The sequence below is a fragment of the Gobius niger genome (assembly GCF_951799975.1).
Source record: "Gobius niger genome assembly, chromosome: 9".
NCBI classification, from domain to species: domain Eukaryota; kingdom Metazoa; phylum Chordata; class Actinopteri; order Gobiiformes; family Gobiidae; genus Gobius; species Gobius niger.
Window position 1 is genome coordinate 30,775,085 of NC_136860.1, and position 21,841 is coordinate 30,796,925.

Consider the following 21,841-nt stretch of genomic DNA (forward strand, 5'->3'; position numbering starts at 1 on the left):
ATAGCAATTTTATAGCCCGGTTTGAAAAGAATGATTGCAGATAGGAGCAAAAGAGGTAGTAATAAAGATGGTTCTCTGGGATAGCAAGACTCAAATATGACTTAAACTTGTAAAATATAACGTAAAATATTGTCTTTTCCTCAAGAAAAATGATTGAATGTGAGTGGGTTTGTCCCATTTATTTTATTTTATTGACCTTTACTTAACCAGGATAGTCCCACTGAGATTAAGAATCTCTTTTTCAGGGGAGTCCTATTTATTTTGGTAATTTTGCTTCATTTGTTTCATTGGCAATATCCATCAGCAAACAATAACCATCGGATTCATTCATTTGGTCAGTATACAAACTTACCTGCACCACATGGTGGGAACAAAGGGAAGGCGTGGTCTTTGTCGGCCATTTTTAAAATCTCAGGCTAAACCAGGTGAGGGGGGAAACTAGTCTAAACTTTTCACTGAATTTCCTTTTGTATACGATTTGTGTTTTCTTTTTTGTCTTTATTCGTTTAATTTGAACACTTTGTGGACTAAAATACTTGTTTTAGGTAAAAATATAAAACTTACCAGCTAAACTTGTTGTTTGAACTTACCCATCACGTTAATGGTGCTTACCGGTGGGAGGCCCTTTCCCATGAGGAGAGGTGTAAAAGCTGACTGCTGTAGTCACAGGGGGGGGCATTTTGTTCATGAGTCTGACACTGAGAAGTTCCCTTTTGTTTGAAAGAATAAATTGTGCCTGGTAAGAGTTATGTTTGTTCAGTCTGCCTGCTCATTTCGACCACTCATGGCCAGCTTCCCCACATTGAATAAGAATTAAATAAACTGTATTGGCTGAAATTATGATCAAAACAACCCGATAACCTTCATTTCAACAGACTCGGGTAGTGATCCTATACTTTTTCTGTATATAAAGGGAAAGGGGACCCACTTTTTGGTCCTGACCCATCAGTTGGGAACCACTGATCTAGATTGTTCTGTATCAACTGGTACAACGATGCCCAATATAAAACCTTTAACCTATAATTTCAAGAAAATCATTTTGAAAAATCTACCTATGAAGACAAGAAATGACAATAGAAGTGTCATACACCCAGGCCTGTCATCGGTGCAAATGTTTTACTGGCCTATGACGCCTTGTGCCCTGAATCCAAACAACTTTTTGCAGCTATACAGCATCAGTTTTCATTGTGCTAACGATGCCCAGCGCAGCCCCATTCGGACCAAGCTTTATCTCCAAGAAACATGGTAAACGTGGCAAGCCAAATGCAATAATAACTCTGCATATTGCTGGTGTGCCATTATCTATATCCTTCTATACGTAGCAATTCCATTCTCCATCACAATGAAAAGAAAACCTACAATGAAAACTGTACAGAAGGAAGAAAGCCTCCCAAACAGAGGCCAGACTGTGTGTTCTCATAGCGCATTGACAACGACGGGATCATACACAGAGGCAGAGGGAGCGGTGACACTCCGTCTGATGGGCCCAGATAACAAGTCCCAGTGTCAAGAGATGCAAAAAACCGCCTGCAGCCACCAGCGCCTGCATTCAATTTCCTTTTTTATCTGGGTCCGTGCACGTTTTGGGAGGAAGTCTTTCTGCGTGTGTGATAGTGCCGGGCGCAAAGGGCACGGGCCGCTAAAAAGCGAAGGGGGAGTTAAAAAAAAAAAAAAAAGATGGTGGTTTTGAATGAAAGTGTCAAGATGATGAGAGGAAGGATGGTCTATACACAGTGGAGTTGTGGCATACGGGGAAAAGCCTGGGAGTAAGGCCTCACCGCGGGCTGTGAGGGAGGGAGTGCAGTCACAGCATTAAGACCAGTTGGTGCTTGGGGTTGTGTGAACTTTATGTAGCATTGACACAGCCTATACAAATGTTTTTAACCTGTGAAAATAAGTGCCAAAATAGTGATGAAAACGAGACGTGAACGCAATAAAAATGTAGCAGAAAAGTAACAAAAAAGCCACAAAATTGCGACAAAAATGTGATGAAAAAGTGACAAAAAAGTGATAAAAATGTGACAAAAATGCGACAAAAAAGGGACAACAATGCAACAAAAATGTGACAAAAAATGATAAAAATGTGACAAAATAGTGACAACAATGCGACAAAAATGTGACAAAAAATTATGAAAATGCAACAAAAAAGTGATTAAAATGTGACAAAAAAGCGATAAAAAAGTTACAAAAATGTGATAAAAAAGTTTTTAAAAAATTGATAAAATTTGACCCCATGAACTGCTACCTTAACGTGGTGGGGTTGTTTGAGCGCCCGAATGATCCGAGGAGCTATGTTGTCTGGGGCTTTATGCCCCTGGTAGGGTCTCCCATGGCAAACAGGTCCGAGGTGACGGGTCAGACGAAGAGCAGTTCAAAAGACCCCCATGGACGTACACTATACAAGGACCGTGACGTCGCCCGGCATGGCGCAGCCGGGGCCCCACCCTGGAGCCAGACCTGGGGTTGGGGCCCGAACGCGAGCGTCTGGTGGCCGGGTCTCTGCCCACGGGGCCCGGCCGGGCCCAGCCCGAAGGGACGACGTGGGCCCGCCCTCCTGTGGACCCACCACCCGCAGAGGGATCCGTAGGGGTCGGGTGCGGAGAGGACTGGGTGGCAGTCGAGGCCGGGTGCCTCGACGACCTGGTCCACATGCACAGCTTCTGGCGTTCGGGACATGGAACGTCACCTCGCTGGGGGGGAAGGAGCCTGAGCTTGTGCGGGAGGTGGAGAGATACCGACTAGATATAGTCGGGCTCACCTCCACGCACAGCTTGGGTTCCGGATCCCAACTCCTGGAGAGAGGCTGGACTCTCCATTTTTCTGGAGTTGCCCGCGGGGAGAGGCGGCGGGCTGGGGTGGGTTTGCTCATATCCCCCCAGCTCAGCCGCCACGTGTTGGAGTTCACCCCGGTGGACGAGAGGGTCGCGTCCCTACGCCTTCGGGTCGGGGACAGGTCTCTCACCGTTGTTTCGGCCTACGGGCCCAACATCGGTGCAGAGTACCCGGCCTTCTTGGAGTCCCTGGGAGGGGTACTAGATAGTGCTCCGACTGGGGACTCCATTGTTCTGCTGGGGGACTTCAACGCCCATGTGGGTAACGACAGTGAGACCTGGGAGGGGGTGATTGGGAAGAACGGCCTCCCCGATCTGAACCCGAGTGGTGTTCTGTTGTTGGACTTCTGTGCTAGTCACAGTTTGTCCATAACGAACACCATGTTCGAGCACAAGGGTGTCCATAAGTGCACGTGGCACCAGGACACCCTAGGCAGGAGGTCGATGATCGACTTTGTAGTTGTGTCATCTGACCTCCGGCCGCGTGTCTCGGACACTCGGGTGAAGAGAGGGGCTGAGCTGTCAACCGATCACCACCTGGTGGTGAGCTGGATCCGCTGGCAGGGGAGGAAGCCGGTCAGACCTGGCAGGCCCAAGCGTGTTGTGAGGGTCTGCTGGGAACGTCTGGTGGATCCCTCTGTCAGTGGGGTCTTCAACTCCCACCTCCGGAAGAGCTTCACCCAGATTCCGGGGGAGGCGGGGGACATGGAGTCAGAGTGGACTCTGTTCTCCTCCTCCATTGTCGATGCGGCTGCTCGTAGTTGTGGCCGTAAGGTCTCTGGTGCCTGTCGCGGCGGCAATCCCCGAACCCGGTGGTGGCGCCCGGAAGTAAGGGATGCCGTCAAGCTGAAGAAGGAGTCCTACCTGGCCTTGTTGGCTTGTGGGACTCCTGAGGCAGCTGAGAGGTACCGGCAGGCCAAGCGTGCTGCGGCTCGTGCGGTTGCGGAGGCAAAAACTCGGGTCTGGGAGGAGTTCGGGGAGGCCATGGAGGAAGACTATCGGTCGGCCTCGAAGAGATTCTGGCAAACCATCCGGCGCCTCAGGAGGGGGAAGCAGTGCTTCACCAACACTGTGTACAGTGCGGGTGGGGGGCTGCTGACCTCGACTGGGGATGTCGTCGGGCGGTGGAAGGAGTACTTCGAGGACCTCCTCAATCCCGTCGTCACGTCTTCCAATGAGGAAGCAGAGGCTGAGGACTCGGGGGTGGGCTCGCCCATCACCGGGGCTGAAGTCACCAAGGTGGTGAGAAAGCTCCTTGGTGGCAAGGCTCCGGGGGTGGATGAGATTCGCCCTGAGTACCTTAAGTCTCTGGATGTTGTAGGACTGTCTTGGCTGACACGTCTCTGCAACATCGCGTGGCGGTCGGGGACAGTGCCTCTGGATTGGCAGACCGGGGTGGTGGTCCCTCTCTTTAAAAAGGGGGATCGGAGGGTGTGTTCCAATTACAGAGGAATCACCCTCCTTAGCCTCCCCGGTAAGGTCTATTCCGGGGTGCTGGAGAGGAGGATCCGGCCGATAGTTGAACCTCGGATCCAGGAGGAACAATGCGGTTTTCGTCCTGGTCGTGGCACACTGGACCAACTCTATACCCTTCGTCGGGTACTCGAGGGTTCGTGGGAGTTCGCCCAACCAGTCCACATGTGTTTTGTGGATCTGGAGAAAGCGTTCGACCGCGTCCCTCGTGGTGCCCTGTGGGGGGTGCTCCGGGAGTATGGGGTCCGGGGCCCTCTGCTAAGGGCTGTCCGTTCCCTGTATGACCGCAGCAGGAGCTTGGTTCGCATTGCCGGCAGTAAGTCAGACCTGTTCCCGGTGCGTGTTGGTCTCCGCCAGGGCTGCCCTTTGTCACCGGTTCTGTTCATTACTTTTATGGACAGAATTTCTAGGCGCAGCCAGGGGCCGGAGGGTGTCCGGTTTGGGAGCCTCAGAGTCTCATCTCTGCTGTTTGCGGACGATGTTGTTCTGATGGCTTCAACGAACCAGGACCTTCAGCACGCACTGGGGCGGTTTGCAGCCGAGTGTGTAGCGGCCGGGATGAGGATCAGCACCTCCAAATCCGAGGCCATGGTTCTCCACCGGAAAAAGGTGGCTTCCCCTCTGCAGGTCGGTGGGGAGTCCTTGCCTCAAGTGGAGGAGTTCAAGTATCTCGGGGTCTTGTTCACGAGTGAGGGACGGATGGAGCGTGAGATCGATAGACGGATCGGTGCGGCGTCAGCAGTGATGCGGTCGCTGTATCGGTCTGTCGTGGTGAAGAGGGAGCTGAGTCGGGGGGCAAAGCTCTCGATTTACCGATCGATCTACGTTCCCACCCTCACCTATGGTCATGAGATTTGGGTAATGACCGAAAGGACAAGATCGCGAATACAAGCGGCCGAAATGAGTTTCCTTCGCAGGGTGGCTGGGCGCACCCTCCGAGATCGGGTGAGGAGCTCAGTTACCCGGGAGGAGCTCAGAGTAGAGTCGCTGCTCCTTCACGTCGAAAGGAGCCAGCTGAGGTGGCTCGGGCATCTGTTTCGGATGCCTCCTGGTCGCCTCCCGCGGGAGGTGTTCCAGGCATGTCCTAGTGGGACAAGGCCTCGTGGAAGGCCCAGGACACGGTGGTGGGACTATGTCTCCGAGCTGGCCTGGTGTCGCCTCGGGGTCCCCCCAGAACAGCTGGAGGAGGTGTGTGTGGATCGGGAAGTTTGGGCATCTCTGCTGAGACTGCTGCCCCCGCGACCCGGCCCCGGATAAAGCGGAAGAAAATGGATGGATGGATGGATAAAATTTGACAAAAAAGTTACAAAAAAATTATAAAAATGCAACAAAAAAATGCAACAAAAAAGTGACAACAATGCGATAAAGAAAGTTACAAAAATGTGACAAAAAATGATAAAAAAAGTGACAAAAATGCAACAAAAAAGTGACGACACGATCTTAGCTTTCAAATGCACCATTACTATGGCCCATAGGCTGTGAGCGCCAGTCAAGAAGCTGTCAGATTTGGGTAAAGCTGAACCATGGTGTTCCCTTTTGTTTTGGTTCTTCAGACTGGTTTGAGTAATCCTATTGACTTGTTATTTCTTCTTCCACTCTACAGAAATAGATAAATCTTTCTCAGAGCTTGTCATTTGCCTTATTCTATAAATCTATACATTACATACTGTGACATCGATACCAACTCCATTAACCCAGGGCTTTCTCTCGGCAGTTGTTCCATGCCAACACGGACCCCACAGAGGTGGTGCTGAACAGGATTCCTCAGCCCGTCCTGGCCCGCTTCGTACGGATCCGACCCCAGGCCTGGAAGAACGGCATCGCGCTGAGATTCGAGCTGTACGGCTGTCAGATCACTGGTAAGACACTCAACTTAACCCCCAGGAAAGTTCTCACATCTTTGGCAGCCATTTGGTGTTGGCTTTATAAAGGGATTTTCTTCTTCTTTGGAGAACTACTTATATTTTTACATCAAGGAATTAATCCCATTCCATTCACGGACTCATTCATACATTAGTACTAGTAGTTTCTCAGATGCTTTCCTCCAGATGACACTTGGCTTTTCAACACTGCAAAAAAAAATAGCTAGATAAATCCCAATCCCTTGACTTTGGACTTGCCAAGCAGACAAATCTGCCAATGGAATGAGCAATTATGCACTTACAATAAAAGTAAAATGAGTTATATCATCTAATAAAGCGAGATCATTTTGTTTACCTTCTCAAATCAAGGGAAAATATACTTTCCAAGTAAATTCTACCAATTTGTATACTCCTTTTCGAGTAAAGCACTAGTACAAGACCAAATCCAGACTTCATAGACTTGATCATTGGCTAAACCCTGGCAAATAGTGTTAACCAATTGTGAACTGAATTAAAATGATTAGTGTTGAGTCTTGAACTGCAAAGGACCACCAGAAGAAGCCAAAGTATCACCATTGGGATACTGCTTACTTTTCTAACTGCTGTCAATCTATTATCACACGCTTCATTTACAGATTCCTCATAATCCCTTTCGACAAAATTTTCTATCAACTGGTTATTACAAAGAGCCCTTTCTCTGTAATATAATCTAACGGTAATCCTCATATTAGCACTCCTATTAATCTCTATTACTTTTTATTCATGTATTCGGTCCTTTTGTGCGTCCTTTTCTCCCGTGGTACAAAAGCCAGCTGCTCTTACGCTGGCCGACACTTTGCCCCGGCCCCGTCCGCCGTATGATCCTTCTCCCTAATAGAATAACACCGCGCTCGCCGTGTGGGTGATAGCATCTGCTTTCATCTCCTGCGCGGGCAAACAAACACCATTTTTCGAACGGCATAATCAGCTTCAATGCTATAAATAGATCAAACTTAATTAGCCTGTCTGCGCGTTTCTGTTTTGGAGGTAGTGGGGAAAAGGACTCGAATCCATTTTGTGCGTGGCGCGCGTGCGACTGCGGCGTTATTAGGTTAAGGCCTCTCCGCGCTGCCATTGTAGTGGCCATTCACGGGGATAGATACGGCTCTTATCGAGGAGGGCTATTTCGGCACCCACACGACTCACAATCAAACCGGATCATGCCGCGGATGTGTGCGTGGGACGGGGAGAGGGAGGGGGAGACGGAGAGGCGGCATATTTTTCACCTATTTTGGAGACACGCCTCAAATTGTATTAGAGGGGCTTTTTGGGGGGGATATTTTTGCTGCTGTGGTGCATTTGGAGCTGGAGCTATTGGAGCCGCTGTGCAAGGGCTAATATCCATCAACAAAGGAAACGGGGGCTAAATTATACCAAATGTGTTACTGTATGTTCAGTTAAGTAAGGAAGTAAATAAGTAAGTTAAACGAAATTGCGTTCAGGTGTTGTGACTGAGCGCGCCGCCATTTTGTGGGCCAACCTGACCAGCATGTTTTTGGAGGTAGCGGAAGCTGTACTTCTTTCAGTGCTCCTCTGAAACAATGCACCGCCTCCTGGGTTTGTCCCTGTTTCAGAGCATGGTGTCCTGCACTGGTCAGCTCCTCCTTCCCCTGTACAGCTCCCTCCCCTCCACAACAGTCTTTCACCATCTTCTCCTTGTTCGTCCTCCTTTTTTGTTTCTTATAGCACCTCTTGTGATTCCTCCACCGTCGTGCAGGTGTGGGGGCTCTTGGTGCATCTTCAGTCTTGTAGAAGAAGAAAATGTCTTTAGCTCATAAGCTAACGTTAGCTGTTTTAAAAATCTGGGTCCTTCATGGCTCGTATCAAGTCACTGCAGTAAAAAATCAGTTGAACCCCACAAAACACAGCAAAGATGTACAAAAGTATCCAGTGAAACAATGTGGTACACAGAAAAAAAAACCCTGCTGTACCAAGAGAGAGATAGGTTGCTGCTTGTTTACGTGTCACTGTGCATTAAAATGCAATGTAATGTATTCAAGTTAAAACAGTCAGAAGTCTGTATTGCTTTATGTTGACCATTTCATCAATATTGATCTCTAACTAGGAGTACCGATTAAAGTGCTCTAAAGATTCAGCCAGATTTGAAGAAAATGGAGCTTGAGTATAGTCCACTTAGTGAACAGACTTCACACTCTACCAGAAGAGTCATTACACAAGTGCCTATCTGTGGCAAAAAGGGGCAAAAGTGGGCGGGGTGAAATATGGTGAATAGGGGAAAAAGTTGAGAATTGAGACATAAACTGTCTAAACTGGGAAACTAGATACATCATGAGATTGTAATCCCATGCCTTGTAATGTTTTGCACCTAAACTACAAAAAGACGCTCTTTCTTCCTCTTCACACAAACAGACTGCCAATGGGAAAGCTTTAATCCTGCTCCAGCCCATAAAGCTTTCATTCGGTGACATGCTATCAACTTAAATCACACTTTTATGTCCCTCTCTCAACTTTCCTCACACTTTTCACCTATAGTTTTTCATTTTCGGCTTCCAGGCTATATCTATGTTCCCCCATTCTACCGCGCTCATATACCTTTCCCGTCTCTCCCCTTCTCGGTTTGATCTCATTTCGCCGCAGCCCGAGGCACCTATCAATCATTTATTTTTAGCACCTTTATGATATTTCTTCCTCACGCCGTGCACTTGTGAATAAAAGGCCAAGTGGAGCCGCGGCGGTGGGTTTTTCCAGTTCCAGTGAAGTTGAATTGAGCGCAGTGGGAAGCGAGTGGGCCTGAATCACTAAACCTGCCGCGCTCGGGCATTGTGTGGGGTCGTACAGTACACTAAGCACCCAGGTGGACACCCAGGTGCTCTTACAGGGAAAATGCTCGGATTTATTCTTAAATGACTGCATGTTGTGTGTGATGTTGGCGGTGATGATGGAAAGTACATGCTATGGCGAATTTTTTTGATTTTTTTTTTTGCCCCACAATAACAATAAAATAATAATAAAATAATAATAAAACCCACAAAATAAATAATAATAATAATAATAATAAAATGAATAAATAATAATAAAATAAATAAAAATAAATAAAAATAAATCAATAAATCAATAAAATCAATAAATAAAATAAATAATAATAAATAAATAAACCCATAAAATAATAATAATTAAACCCACAATTTTTATTAGACAGGACAGTACAATGTGAAGTGGGGTGTAATAATGGAGAGAGACAGTCTGTCAAAACATGAACCCAAGACGGCGAGGCACGTGATGCATTACGCTGCCGCGATCTATCCTTTTGTTGGGGACACTCCTGCTATATCTATTAAGCAGACTACTACATGAAATATTTCAATTTGACATAAGATGGCCACAATATCTCAAGATCCCAGTGTCTCTCAGTGGACATCTTCAGTTCTTCGATTCTCTCTTTGAACTATAGCACAGTGGAGTGCAGGCTCGCGATTTTACAATCCCCACATCTTGTAATGTGACATCTATTCGTCGTGGAGTGACCGGATTTTCCAACTTAAAAGCTGGGACACACAAAGGGGTTCCAGACTGTCTTTTCCCACTGTGAATGGTAAACCTGTTAACGTAATCTGCATTGAGGAGATGCTAGATTTGACATTTTTAATTGGTTTATTCTTGGAAATATTCACATGGGTCAAAAACATTCATTTTCAACAGAACAGTGTTCAGAGACTGCAATGTAGGGTGACCAGATGTCCCAGTAAACCCAGGACAGTCCCAGTTTTGCCTCCCTTGTCCCACATCCCAATAGATTTCTGCAAAACCATAGATTTGTCCCGGCTTCATTCGGTCTCGGTCCCAGCTGTCCCGGTTTTTGGCCAATACAGTCCCTGAAATAACACGATTCTCTTGAAAATGAATGTTTTTGGCCCATGGTATTATTAATTAGCAAGTATAAACCAATTAAAAATGCCAATTCTATTACATTAACAGGTTTACCATTCACAGTGGGAAAAGACAGTCTGGAACCCCTTCGACATATTCCCGAATTGTGTCCCAGCTTTTAAGTTGGAAAATCTGGTCACCCTACTGTATCGGCCAAAAACCGGGACAACTGGGACCGAGACGAATGAAACTGGGACTGGTTTTGGAGAAATCTATTGGGAGATGTGGGACAAAGGAGGCAAAACTGGGACTGTCCTGGGTTAACTGGGGCATCTGGTCACCCTTGCGTAAGTCCAATGTACACCGGGCCTTCGCCATCCCGACCGGCCACGTAGCCAAGCCAAACAACCCCTTCCCACTGTCTCTGTTTTGGTCCCCTCCAGAGACCTCTCTCCCTTTTAAACAACGGCAGATCTAACTCTCAGTACAAACAGCGGCGCTTGTTGCCATAATCAGCTGCGCGGCTCTGAAGGCTGTAGTTGTTTACTGCCGATTCATTATTTACTAAAGCCGCGCTGGCACTCGTCACCGCATTAAACATTCATTTGCACCAAGGCCTCGCGAATGTCACCATCAATCAGCCTCACCCTTCACTGTCACCGCTCCCCTCCAGAGTCTGCACGCCTGTCCTGTGCCCGCGCCTGCCCTTTTTAAAACCACATGACCTTTTCGATATCATTTGATCACTTCTCTATAGCGGCTCTATGTTCAATAAGTTCATAATGTCCACTCCAGTCTATTGTGTATAGGAGGAACTGTGATTCTCAAATGGGCGACAGGCGGGGCTTCTTCTGGTGGCGGATTCTTTTGTTATTCAAGGAGGCAGTTCAAATCTTCTCAAGACACGAACGTGAAGATATAGCCTAGTTTTGGCATGTAATAAAATATTGCAAACTTCAATTATGGTGCTAACTGCATGGATCACGACAGGCACAAAAAGCCTCGTGCTTTTTACACATCACACAGTATAGGAGGTAAACATCATCCACCAAGGCAACTAGTCAGGGCAGCTGGGTGGGGACTTGTTGATTGGGGGCTTACACCCACTCTCAACAGGCCACTATACACTCTGGCTTTTTAACACAACCTCACTAGATAGAGTATACAAATTGGACATGTCATTTATCCAATATCGATAACAAATAGTGGATAGTAATGACAACAAGGAAGCGGCAAGATGGCAGAATATAAAGTCCAATATGACTATAATATGAAATCGGACATTCATTCACTGATAATGACAAGAATGAAAATTGTTATGATAAATAACAATAACTACTAATCATATTTATTACTGTTTTTTATTAGCATGCTGTGTTAATGATATGAAATGGTAAAACCTCCTTGTTTGCCAGTGCTGCAAAAGTCTGTTGATTGTATATTTACAATTGTAACAACAGTAGGATAAAACTTAACTCACAAATACATATAGGTATATATTTGTGTTCTGACACTGATATAGAATACTCAGAACGGATTGTATTTTGTTTATTTAATGTATATGTAAAAGTAATGTATAACTGTAGCATCATGAATTGCAAATGTAATGTACATGAACAAGGGGTCGGAACTTTTAAGCTTTTGCTTCAGTCGACTCCCTTTGAGCTTCCATTAACTGTAAGATTGTGAAACTCTGGAGAAAGAGAAATGTTAATTGCTCAAATAAACTACACAAACAAAACAAACAAACTATTGACAGTGCATACATTAATTCAAGTATTCGGCTAAGGTTGGGATGCTATCAGTAAATGTTGTACCACAGAAATCTGCGATTGCTAAAGGTTAGGATTAGAGTTGGGGTTTTATGTCTTATTATGTGCCTCCAAACCTACAAATACATATTATTCCATCGAGTATGTAACCCATAGGTGCAAGTTATTACACATTGTAGTACATTTGGCAGGCACAATGTATCAAGGGTAGTGTAAAATAAACTGTTACCCAACTTTCCTCAGTTTTGGTCCTAGCCCTTTTGATGAGAACCACGCAGCAGCAGTATTTTTTCCTACACATCAGTTTTAATAGCCATTTTTATCTCTGCTTCCCCATTAAAAGTCATGTTATTGCATTAGATTATGCAGTTGGACACATATTCAGTGTGATAGATAGCATTACTTTGATCTACAACATGCTTTCATTGGTTCACTTAGGGATTTCCCCAGCTCTATTCCCTCATGTCCAATCCACATCGGAGGCTATATGGAAGTTCATCTTATTTCTGTAACAGGGGGGGAAAATACCGGGTGTTTGGAGATACTAATGCACTGGATATGTAAAATTAGTATGATTTAATGCGGTCTTTCCAGCCATGGATTCACAAGCCGCTTTTGCTCTGTGGTAAATATGGCTGCAGAGAAGACATTTATCTCATATATTTTTCTTCCCTAGATGCCCCCTGCTCGGAGCTCCAGGGCATGATGTCCGGTCTCCTGCCAGACTCCCAGATTTCAGCCTCCTCGATGCGGGACCTCCACGGCTCCATGGGGGCGGCTCGGCTTGTGGCCAGTCGCACCGGGTGGTTCCCCAACCCCACGCAGCCCATCGCCGGGGAGGAGTGGCTGCAGGCAAGTCACTCTTAATGCTGTTTTATTGCAGAACTTAGCACATTTTTAGATGGATGGATGGATGGATGGATGGATGGATGGATGGATGGATGGATGGATGGATGGATGGATGGATGGATGGATGGATGGATGGATGGATGGATGGATGGATGGATGGATGGATGGATGGATGGATGGATATTATTATTATTAGCTGATCCAATGGAAGCATGTAGGTTGAATAAGAGGGGTCCCAAGATCGACCCCTGGGGCACACCTCAGATTACAGCCATTTTTGTTTGAGACAAAGCTACCACTCAGTCAAAACTATTCCTTTATGGCAACAATCCTTTATGTGCCAGTTTGCCTCACTAATAAACCACCTCCTCACCCCTCTCCGTGCTCTGTTTCAGGTGGATCTGGGCGTCCCAAAGACGGTACGGGGCATCATTACCCAGGGCGCACGGGGGCTGGAGGGCAGCAACAGCGCGGAGAACCGAGCGTTTGTCCGAAAATACAAACTGGCCCACAGTCTTAACGGGAAAGACTGGACCCACATCACCGACAGCAAGACCGGCTTAGCCAAGGTAAACTACAGCAGGTGGCACGATGTCTGGAAATCTTGTACCATTATCCTTGTAATTATATTTTTACGCCTATGTAATTGATGTGCTGAATATTTTACACTCCTCGTTGAAAAATACCACCTCCCTTTGTCTCCCGCTCAGTGTCTGGTCCCTCATTTGTAGTGTCTTTATAACGGTCTATCCAACCTTTTCTGAAAACCCCATTTTATTCAAGCCAATGCACCGATGATAATTCAATTTAATCATTTCTCTCTCTTACTCACTCTCTCTCTCTGACTTTCTTCTCATCTTCCTGTTCACTCATCCTCCAATTGTTTCTCATGGGTGCTAATTAAAATGGGCTTTCTTGTACACGGCTACGCAGCACTGCCCGTAGACACTGCCTGCCTTTTTCTGTGTGTTTAATAGCATTTCTAAGTGCCTTCTTTTCTCCTCATTGTAGGAAAAAAAAAAAAAAAAACTCTCTCTTTCATCTGCCTGTCATTAGTAATATGCATCTTGGGGAGTTCCTCTAAGCGTTTACATGTGCAGGAACAGAGAAGTACAGGATTTGAATTCAAAAAGCTCGTGTGATTTTGGAAAGGGAGCAGGCAACGGCGTAGATGTCGGTTTTGTTTTAGCCGCTGGCGATTGAAATCCTACTTGGAAGTCAAAGGAAACTCCGTGTTGTCATAATGTTGAAAGACAGGCTCGGTGTTTGGCATCAGCGGCGCAGAGTTTGTTTCAATTTACATCAATTCTGGGGAAGAACAAATCTGACAAGTTCAAAATGCTTTAGTTTTGTGTGACGTATGGCTGACTTTATAGCAAAGACAGCCGTTGCTATTGATGGATGTCAGTCTAGGAAAACAGAATCATTAGGTTTTAGTGACTTGATAAACAACTTTAGAGACCGTGGTCTAAATGCCTTGATATATCTAATATTTGTAGGCCCTATCAACCCAAAACATGCACTATAGGTTTCTCCAGCTGGGTGAATCTAAGTCTAGCTCTGGAGGCGGCACCACAGGCACTACAGGGTACACCGTTGTGCAGGGCTGTGGTGGCATGAAAGGATAAGTCAAATGCAGACCATAGTGTGCATATGGTGACCAGCCATTCCCGTTATATGAAGTTGTTACAATGCAATTTGCCTTCTTTGAATGTTGCACACTTTTAAAACACATTTTATTTTGGTTAGCTCTTGCTTTCAAATCAATCTTCAGTAACATTTTATAATTTCTACACATAAACCAGCAAGGTAACACTTTATTTTACACTACCCTTGATCCATTGTACCTGTGTGTAAGATATTGGACCTATGGGTTAGATACACAATGAAATAATATGTATTTGTAGTTTGTAGGTACATAATGCAATAAGACATAACCTTAACCCTAACCTTAAGCCTTAACCCTACATGCACATACAAAGTACTAGTACAAGTTGTTCATTTGTGTATCTAACCATAGGTACAAGTTATTACAGATTGTTACAAAGCTCATTACATAGTACTAAAATTAGTTAAGTTATGTTGATTGTAGCCTGTACTAAAGTAATGGGAAACCAAACCTTCCCTGACAAATGTTATAGCTTACATGCTTGAGGTGAACCCTGGAATGTCCCGCCGCGGGGCGTCCAGAGGATACAGAGGGATATTTGAATTGGACTCGTTCCCTTTGGTGTAATATCAAAACATGGAGCCCCTAAATGATCGTGATACGCTGCTACGCTACGGTTCACAGCCCATTTACGCTCATATATTTTCTGCTTTTGACTTGTTTTTGCATCAGATTTTCGAGGGGAACAGCCACTACGACACTCCCGAGGTGCGCCGGTTTGATGAGATCGTGGCCCAGTTTGTGCGGGTGTTTCCTGAGCGCTGGTCTCCTGCTGGGATCGGCATGAGGATGGAGGTGCTGGGCTGCGACCTGCCAGGTAAGACAAACAACCACGCAGTGTTCTCAGGGGTGGAAAGGAAATGGATACTTATTGAAGTATTTTATATTGTCTGTGGTAAAATGTGTAGCATAATTATAGCATATCTCTAAATTCACAAATTGCATAATGTCCATATGTCGCAACAGCTAGTATTTTTCATGCCATGCTCTGTATTTAGCATAATACATAAAGCCCGCCCTCCACCATACTGTAATTATAATGCAACATTTGTGACGGTAATGCCCCGGTAACTGCAGCTTATGTCTGCGCCTGTTCCATAAGTGCTTATTGTTTTCATGTGTTTACCTCCATACTGTACCATTACTATAGCATTGTCTGGCTGTTAATTCTCTATAGGGAGGAATGTTGCTTGTCTGGAGCGGGATTAACATGTCTAGGTCATGGGACGTCCTGTAATAGTGGCCAGCTGCGCGCACCCACTGCAGTGTTGTGATGATAGGAGTGAAGAAAGATTAAAGGTTTTATCATTTATGACTTTTTTGAAACGCAGCTGTAAATACTTGAGCAGCATGTTGCTGTTTGCAGTGGATAAGACTGGATTATGTTTGATAAGTGCACTGCGGTTCAGGCGGCTCGGCGGTGTGTGGAGTTTGCATGTTCTCTCTGTGTCTGGCACGCTGACTTTATTAGACAGGACAGTTAAAGGTGAGAAGGGGTGAAGAGCGAGGAGAGACATTTAGATAAATGTCAAAGCCCAAGATGCTGAGGTCAGAGCACGAGCTGAACAACTCTACTGGAGGCTGAGAGGGAGATTCAGTCTATGATATGGGCTTTGTTGAGAAGTTACACAAAGCCATGTTATAGTATACTAGTAATATTGTGTAATTTTGTTGGAGAAATTGTTGGAGAATAGTTTATATATGGTCCAAAATGATCTGGTGTTCAACAACATATTTGCCTGAAGAATGTGATCAGCTGACGACCTGAACATCCTGAATGACCAGGGTATTCAATCAATGGATTTCTTCTTCTCTGATGGCACGGGCATATTCCAAGTGTGTGGCTCAGGGAGCATGAGACGTCATTTTCACACATGGATTTTAACCCCATTGAGAGTCTTTGGGATGTGCTGGAGGAGGCTTTGCACAGTGGTCACACTCACCCTTCATCATTCCAAGATCTTGATGAAAAGCCAATGCATGCTGTAATCAAAGCTTTACATGGAATATTAGAATAATAGATAGTGGCCACACGGCCTTTGCTCTGCCCAATCCCGTCAGACCTGGGAAGCTAAGCAGGGAAGGGCCTGGTCGATACTGGGATGGGAGACCGTTTGGTAACACCAGTAAGCCTAGTGAATGTAGAGAGTGAGTGAGTGGTTGGTGGTGGTCGGAGGGGCCGAGGGCGCAGACTGGTTGCCTCGCTTCCATCAGTCTACCCCAGGGCAGCTGTGGCTACAATAGTAGCTTACCACCACCAAGTATGGATTGAATGAATAATGCAATGTAAAGCGTCTTTGAGTTTATATAAAACTAATGCATTATTATTATTATTATTATAGTTTTATGAATTGGAGATTCAAGAAAGAGGCAAGAGGCACAGGTGTTTCTTTTTTCTTTGTTCCTTGTCGATCTAAGATGATCTGGAGATAAAATGTCCAGGTTCATATCACAGAGGAAGATCAAAGAGGATTTCTGGAAAGGTCTAGAGTCTAGGTCTAAAGCAGAGGAATTTCATGTGTGTTTGTCGATGCTAACTACAGTGCCTTTTCCAAACCGGCCTATCCCGGTACATGTGCGCCTGTGGGTTTGTGAGGTATGACAGGTGAGGACAAGTAGTTGAAATGGCACATACAGAAAAGTCCCAGTGGGCACGAGACGAGGCCAAGCACTGTCACCGCGTGTGTGTTGGAGAGGGAGAGTGGAACCTTGAAGTAGTTCAGCCCTGAAGTGTCAAACCAACCCCACAGGCTGCTCATGACGAGAGAGAGAGAGAGAGAGAGCTTCTTGTGGGCTGAGAGCGGCTTTAGGTCAATGAGGGTACAGTAAGTGTCTCAAGACGAGTACAAAAGGTACATTTGATTGAAAAATATGTAAATAAATCCAAGCTGTAAGTGCAAGAGAAAGTGTCAAAGAGGTTGGTGGGTACAAGCTAATCCCATATTCTTATTATAATATATTTTGTTATAATAAAACATTTGCACTTTATAATAACTACACCTAATTTAACCATAGTCAATTATGAACTAACACTTAATTAATCATGACCTATTCATGAATTAAGTGATTTTTTTATTTGGCCCAAGCTTGTTTCTAGCTCTCACAATCCCTCCTCCATGCAATTGTTCATGCAAATCCTTTATATGCATGTTTCAGGCCTGTGTACAACTTTGAGTGGTGGCAAAGTGAAAAAAGGGGGAACACCCCCAAAAGAAAATGCATTAATTTAGATTCTTCTACCTTCTATCGCTCAATAAAAAATTAGGTGAAGATCATGGCCTGGTTTTTACAACATACTCTGTGGTGGTAAAAACACATTTGCTTTACAACATAAAAAAGTCAGGTTCCCCAGCTTTAATAAACTGTGAAGTAGCAATTTATCAACACAATATTAGATGCTATATTCGAAGTTAAGCATTAATTACTATAGTCAAGTAGTAATTAAGGATGTTTCACACTTAAAGCAGTACAGCTCGTGCCCCTAGAGGCCATAAGCACAACTGCAGGTGTCGTAGCATGTTGCGGTTTGTTAACTTATTAATTGTCCGTGAGAGTAAATACTACGCTGACAGAAAAGACAAAGGGAGAGAGGGATATTGTACATCCAATTACACGACAGAGATACTTTTTGTCACTCAAACTTGGCTGTAAATACTGTTTAAGCGGTGCAAGCCCGCAGATAGCTTTGCCCGTTAGCCTGTTAGCTTCTTCTTTGTGATTCCCTTAGTGTGTATTGGTGGCTCCGGTCCGGTGGCAGTCGAGCTGGTGTGGTTATCTAGCCATAGACACCAGGGGGAGATGAAAAACCCTCCAATCATCCCATTAACACTACTACTACTACTAGGGACTACGAAAAATGATTTGTTAAGGTAAACAAGTTACTTAGTGCTGCTTTAATCGATGAATAGTTCATAATAAGTGCTAGTTCATGATTTATCAAGGCGAAATAAGATGTAATTTCTATAAAGTGTTTCCAAGCATTCTAACCTGACTCACCAACAAGTAAGTCAATGCTAAACAGGGCTATGCTTTTGTGCGACAGTTTAAAAAAAATAACAAGTCAGGAAAGGAGGTTAAATGAATTACTATACGTGTCAGAATCGCAACCCTAGAATCCAGTCTCATTCACCTGTTTGCAAGTGGCATAATTCCCAATCCTTCATATTCATCATGAACATTTAAGCGGTCGAAATCGCTCTCCAGAAGTGGCCCGTTGTTGCGATGACATTAGCTCTTATCTCCTCTGTGCTTGGAGCTTGTTTTTTTTTAACCCACCTCCTGCCTCTGGTATCTTTTGTATCTCTCTCTCCGTGATCGCGATAGGCCCGGCTCTTGGCTCCCCCCCCGTCCCCCCCTCTGTCAGCCTGTCTGGTCTGCTCTCCAGATGTGTGCCTTGTGGTAGTAATCACTGCATTAGTTGTGTTCATTGCCACTTCACGTGAACGCCGTGACATCTGCTCCCCCCCCCCCACCTCCGCAGAGCGCCGCACACAGACTGGCTGCCGCTGGCTCCGGGCGAGGTGGCTCTGGTAGATTAGGCTTTGTCTGGTTGGTAATTGCGGAACATTATGTGATTTTTTTAAGTGCTACTGCGGCTAATGTGGGTTTTCTGTCTTTCTGCGCCGTCTGTCTTTCACTGGAATAAACCGAATTATAGAAATTAAGCACTTCCTCGTAGTAAATACTCGCTGTCCCCTTGGGAAAGTAAAATAATAAAAAAAAAAATACAAAATGTCGACCAAAATTGAACTGAAATAGGAGATTAATGACGATGACGGAATTTTCAGATTTAGCGTCTTTTTAACGTAATTTTCACTAGTTTGGCATTGCTCAAATCTAAAAGTGGCAAAAGAGCGACAGGATAAAAAAGCGAGCAAATCTGGTTGTAGAGTGGTGAAGAAACAACAAAAGTGTGACAAAAAGGAGTGACAAAAATGAGATGAGAAAGTGACTGAAATATGAGAAAATGCAGCGAAAAAGCAACAAAAACACAATTAAAAAGTGATGGGAAAAATGCGATGAAAAAGTGACCAAATCATGTCAAAAAACACTTCAAAAGAGCGACAAAAATGTGGTGGAAAATCAACAATAACACGATAAAGAAAGCAACAAAAACACATCGACTAGAGAGTGATGAAAATACGACAAAAACGGCAACAAAAAAAGACAAAAACGGCAACTAAAGAGTGATGAACAAGTAACAAATAATCAAGAAGAGATCCAGGAAAGAGCGACAAAAAAGTGGCAACAATTCAATGAAAAAGTGACCATAACATGACAAACACACTTCAAAAATGCGGCAAAAACAAGGCAAAAGAGCGACAAAAAATGTGCTGGGAAAGCAATAATAACACAACAAAAAAGCAATAAAAACATACGGCTGAAGAGTGATGAAAAAACTACATAAATGTGACAGAATAGTGAAAAAATTTGATGATAATAGTGACTAAAACACGACAAAAGCAACGGAAAAGCAACAAAAACACGACTAAAAAGTGGTGAAAAAATGCGATGAAAAAGTGACCAAATGAAGTCAAAAAGCACTTAAAGAGGGGGTATTATGCTTTTTTCAGCCACATAACACCAGTCTATATCACACTACAATGATGACAAACCTTCTGTTGGTCTGTCAATGCAGTAAATTAGAATAACTGCCTTGTATAAAATTACTCTTTTAAAATGGCGGTAGCAAATGACTTGAAATAGGCCCCTGTCTCTTTAAGAACCTCTGACCCTTTCCGACACGCCCCCTCCACGCGCTGTCTGTGGCACTACAGTCTATGCTGTGGCATCACAACAACACTGCGCTCGTTGTCTCCACAGTATTGAAACTACGATCGGTGCATTTTAATTGTTATTGTTGGAAAGGAGCTACTGTTTATCACTTTGTGAACAATGGCCACACAGGATATTTTTTGGAGACGAACCTTCCACACCGGACGCCTGGAAGGGGCTCTTGCCTGAAAAATAACTGCTGTTTGGAGGCTCTCTCTTTGCATCTGCCATGCCCTATGGATCTCTAACTATACCCCCATGGACGACACCAGGATCTGCAGGAGCCCATACGATTCAAAAGACGGACATTATCTCCGCAGGTGGACAATGGTTTTTCGAGTTTACCCGTTAGCTTGTTATAATCGACTACTGCTCATTGTTGATGAAAAGTCTGCAATAAACCACAAATGTGTAAAGCCAGGCTCATTGTATGATCATCGTAAAGGCTGCTTCAAGTAGTTGCCTGCTTTATTGACGTTATTTGTGCATAATATGCTGCCTGTTTTCAATGAATGTTGTGAAGGTGAAGGTTGGTAGCTTGTCGCGGCTAATAGTGCCTTAGCTCCGGGAGAAACCACTCGGCTACGACTCACTGTAGATGAAATGTGAGCAGTAAACTACACAATCAACAAGCCCGGCTCAGTGTGTGATCATCATAAAGGCTGCTTCAAGCAGTTGCCTGTTTTAGGGACGTTTTCAATGCATAATATGCTGCTTGTATTCAGTGAATTTTCCCGTTAGCTTGTCGCGGCTAGCTTGTTAGCTCCGGGAGAAAGCCACTCGGCTATGACCCATTGTAGATGAAATGTGAGCAATAAACTTCCAAATCAACAAGCCAGGCTCCGTGTGTGATCATTGTTAAACGGTTCTTTATGTGTGTGGTGGTTTTATTGACTTTATGTGTGCATATTTCTCGTATTCACGTGATGACTCGAGGTTTAGCTTAGCATTAGCTTTCCCCGGAGGCTCTGTGCATCATCAAGGCCCAGCGCAGAACCAGTCACTGAAATAAGTGTTCTTGTCACCGGTTTTAATCCTGGGTGTTTAGGTAGCAGAAACACTGATGTGTGTCTTTGTAAAAGTCTGCTGTGGCTCCGGTTCACAACACATGAAGCTAATCCTCCATGATGACTCTGTTTACATCTTAGGGCTAGACACTGCGGGGAGGGGGTTCTGCTGAGGAGCAGTGGTTGGTTACTCGGCTGGTGACGAAAGGTCGGAGGCGTATCCTGGAGGTTCGAGGCGTTCCCTGAAGGAATCAGGCGTTTTATCCCTAAAATGGCCGCCATCAGAGTTTTTACAGATTACTCGAAAATACGTGAATGTGCCCAGGCAACACTTCAGGCATGGTTTTAATGAAGGAATGACTTAATAACATGATGTAAAGCTTGAAAAAGTCGATTTTGCATAATACCCCCCCTTTAAAAAATGCGACAAAAACGTGCTGGAAAATTAAAAATAACACGATAAAAAAAAGCGACAAAAACACACGACTAAAGAGTGATGAAAAAAGGACAGAGGCAACAGAAAAGTGACAAAAATGAGATGAGAAGGTGATGAAAACACAACAAAAATGCAACAGAAAGGCACCAAAATATGACAAAAGCATGACTAAAGAGTGATGAACGAGCAAAAAAAAATCAACAAGAAAGCCACAATAGAGCGACAAAATGTGAAAAAAATGCAGTGAAAAAGTGACCAAAAATAGGACAAAAATTAGATGAGAAGGTGACGAAAGCATGA

General features: G+C 44.7%; 1 protein-coding gene across 2 annotated transcripts in view; it reads left to right on the forward strand.

Moving 5' to 3' along the window:
- LOC306968102 (neuropilin-2-like) overlaps positions 1 to 21,841 on the forward strand; it is a 205,034-nt gene that overhangs the window by 116,113 nt on the left and 67,080 nt on the right. For both annotated transcript variants that reach the window (XM_079563393.1, XM_079563394.1), the window contains exons 8-11: positions 6,019 to 6,163; positions 12,482 to 12,657; positions 13,050 to 13,223; positions 14,996 to 15,140. In XM_079563393.1, coding sequence (XP_079419519.1) covers positions 6,019 to 6,163; positions 12,482 to 12,657; positions 13,050 to 13,223; positions 14,996 to 15,140 — 640 coding nt within the window. The remainder of the gene's footprint in view (positions 1 to 6,018; positions 6,164 to 12,481; positions 12,658 to 13,049; positions 13,224 to 14,995; positions 15,141 to 21,841) is intronic.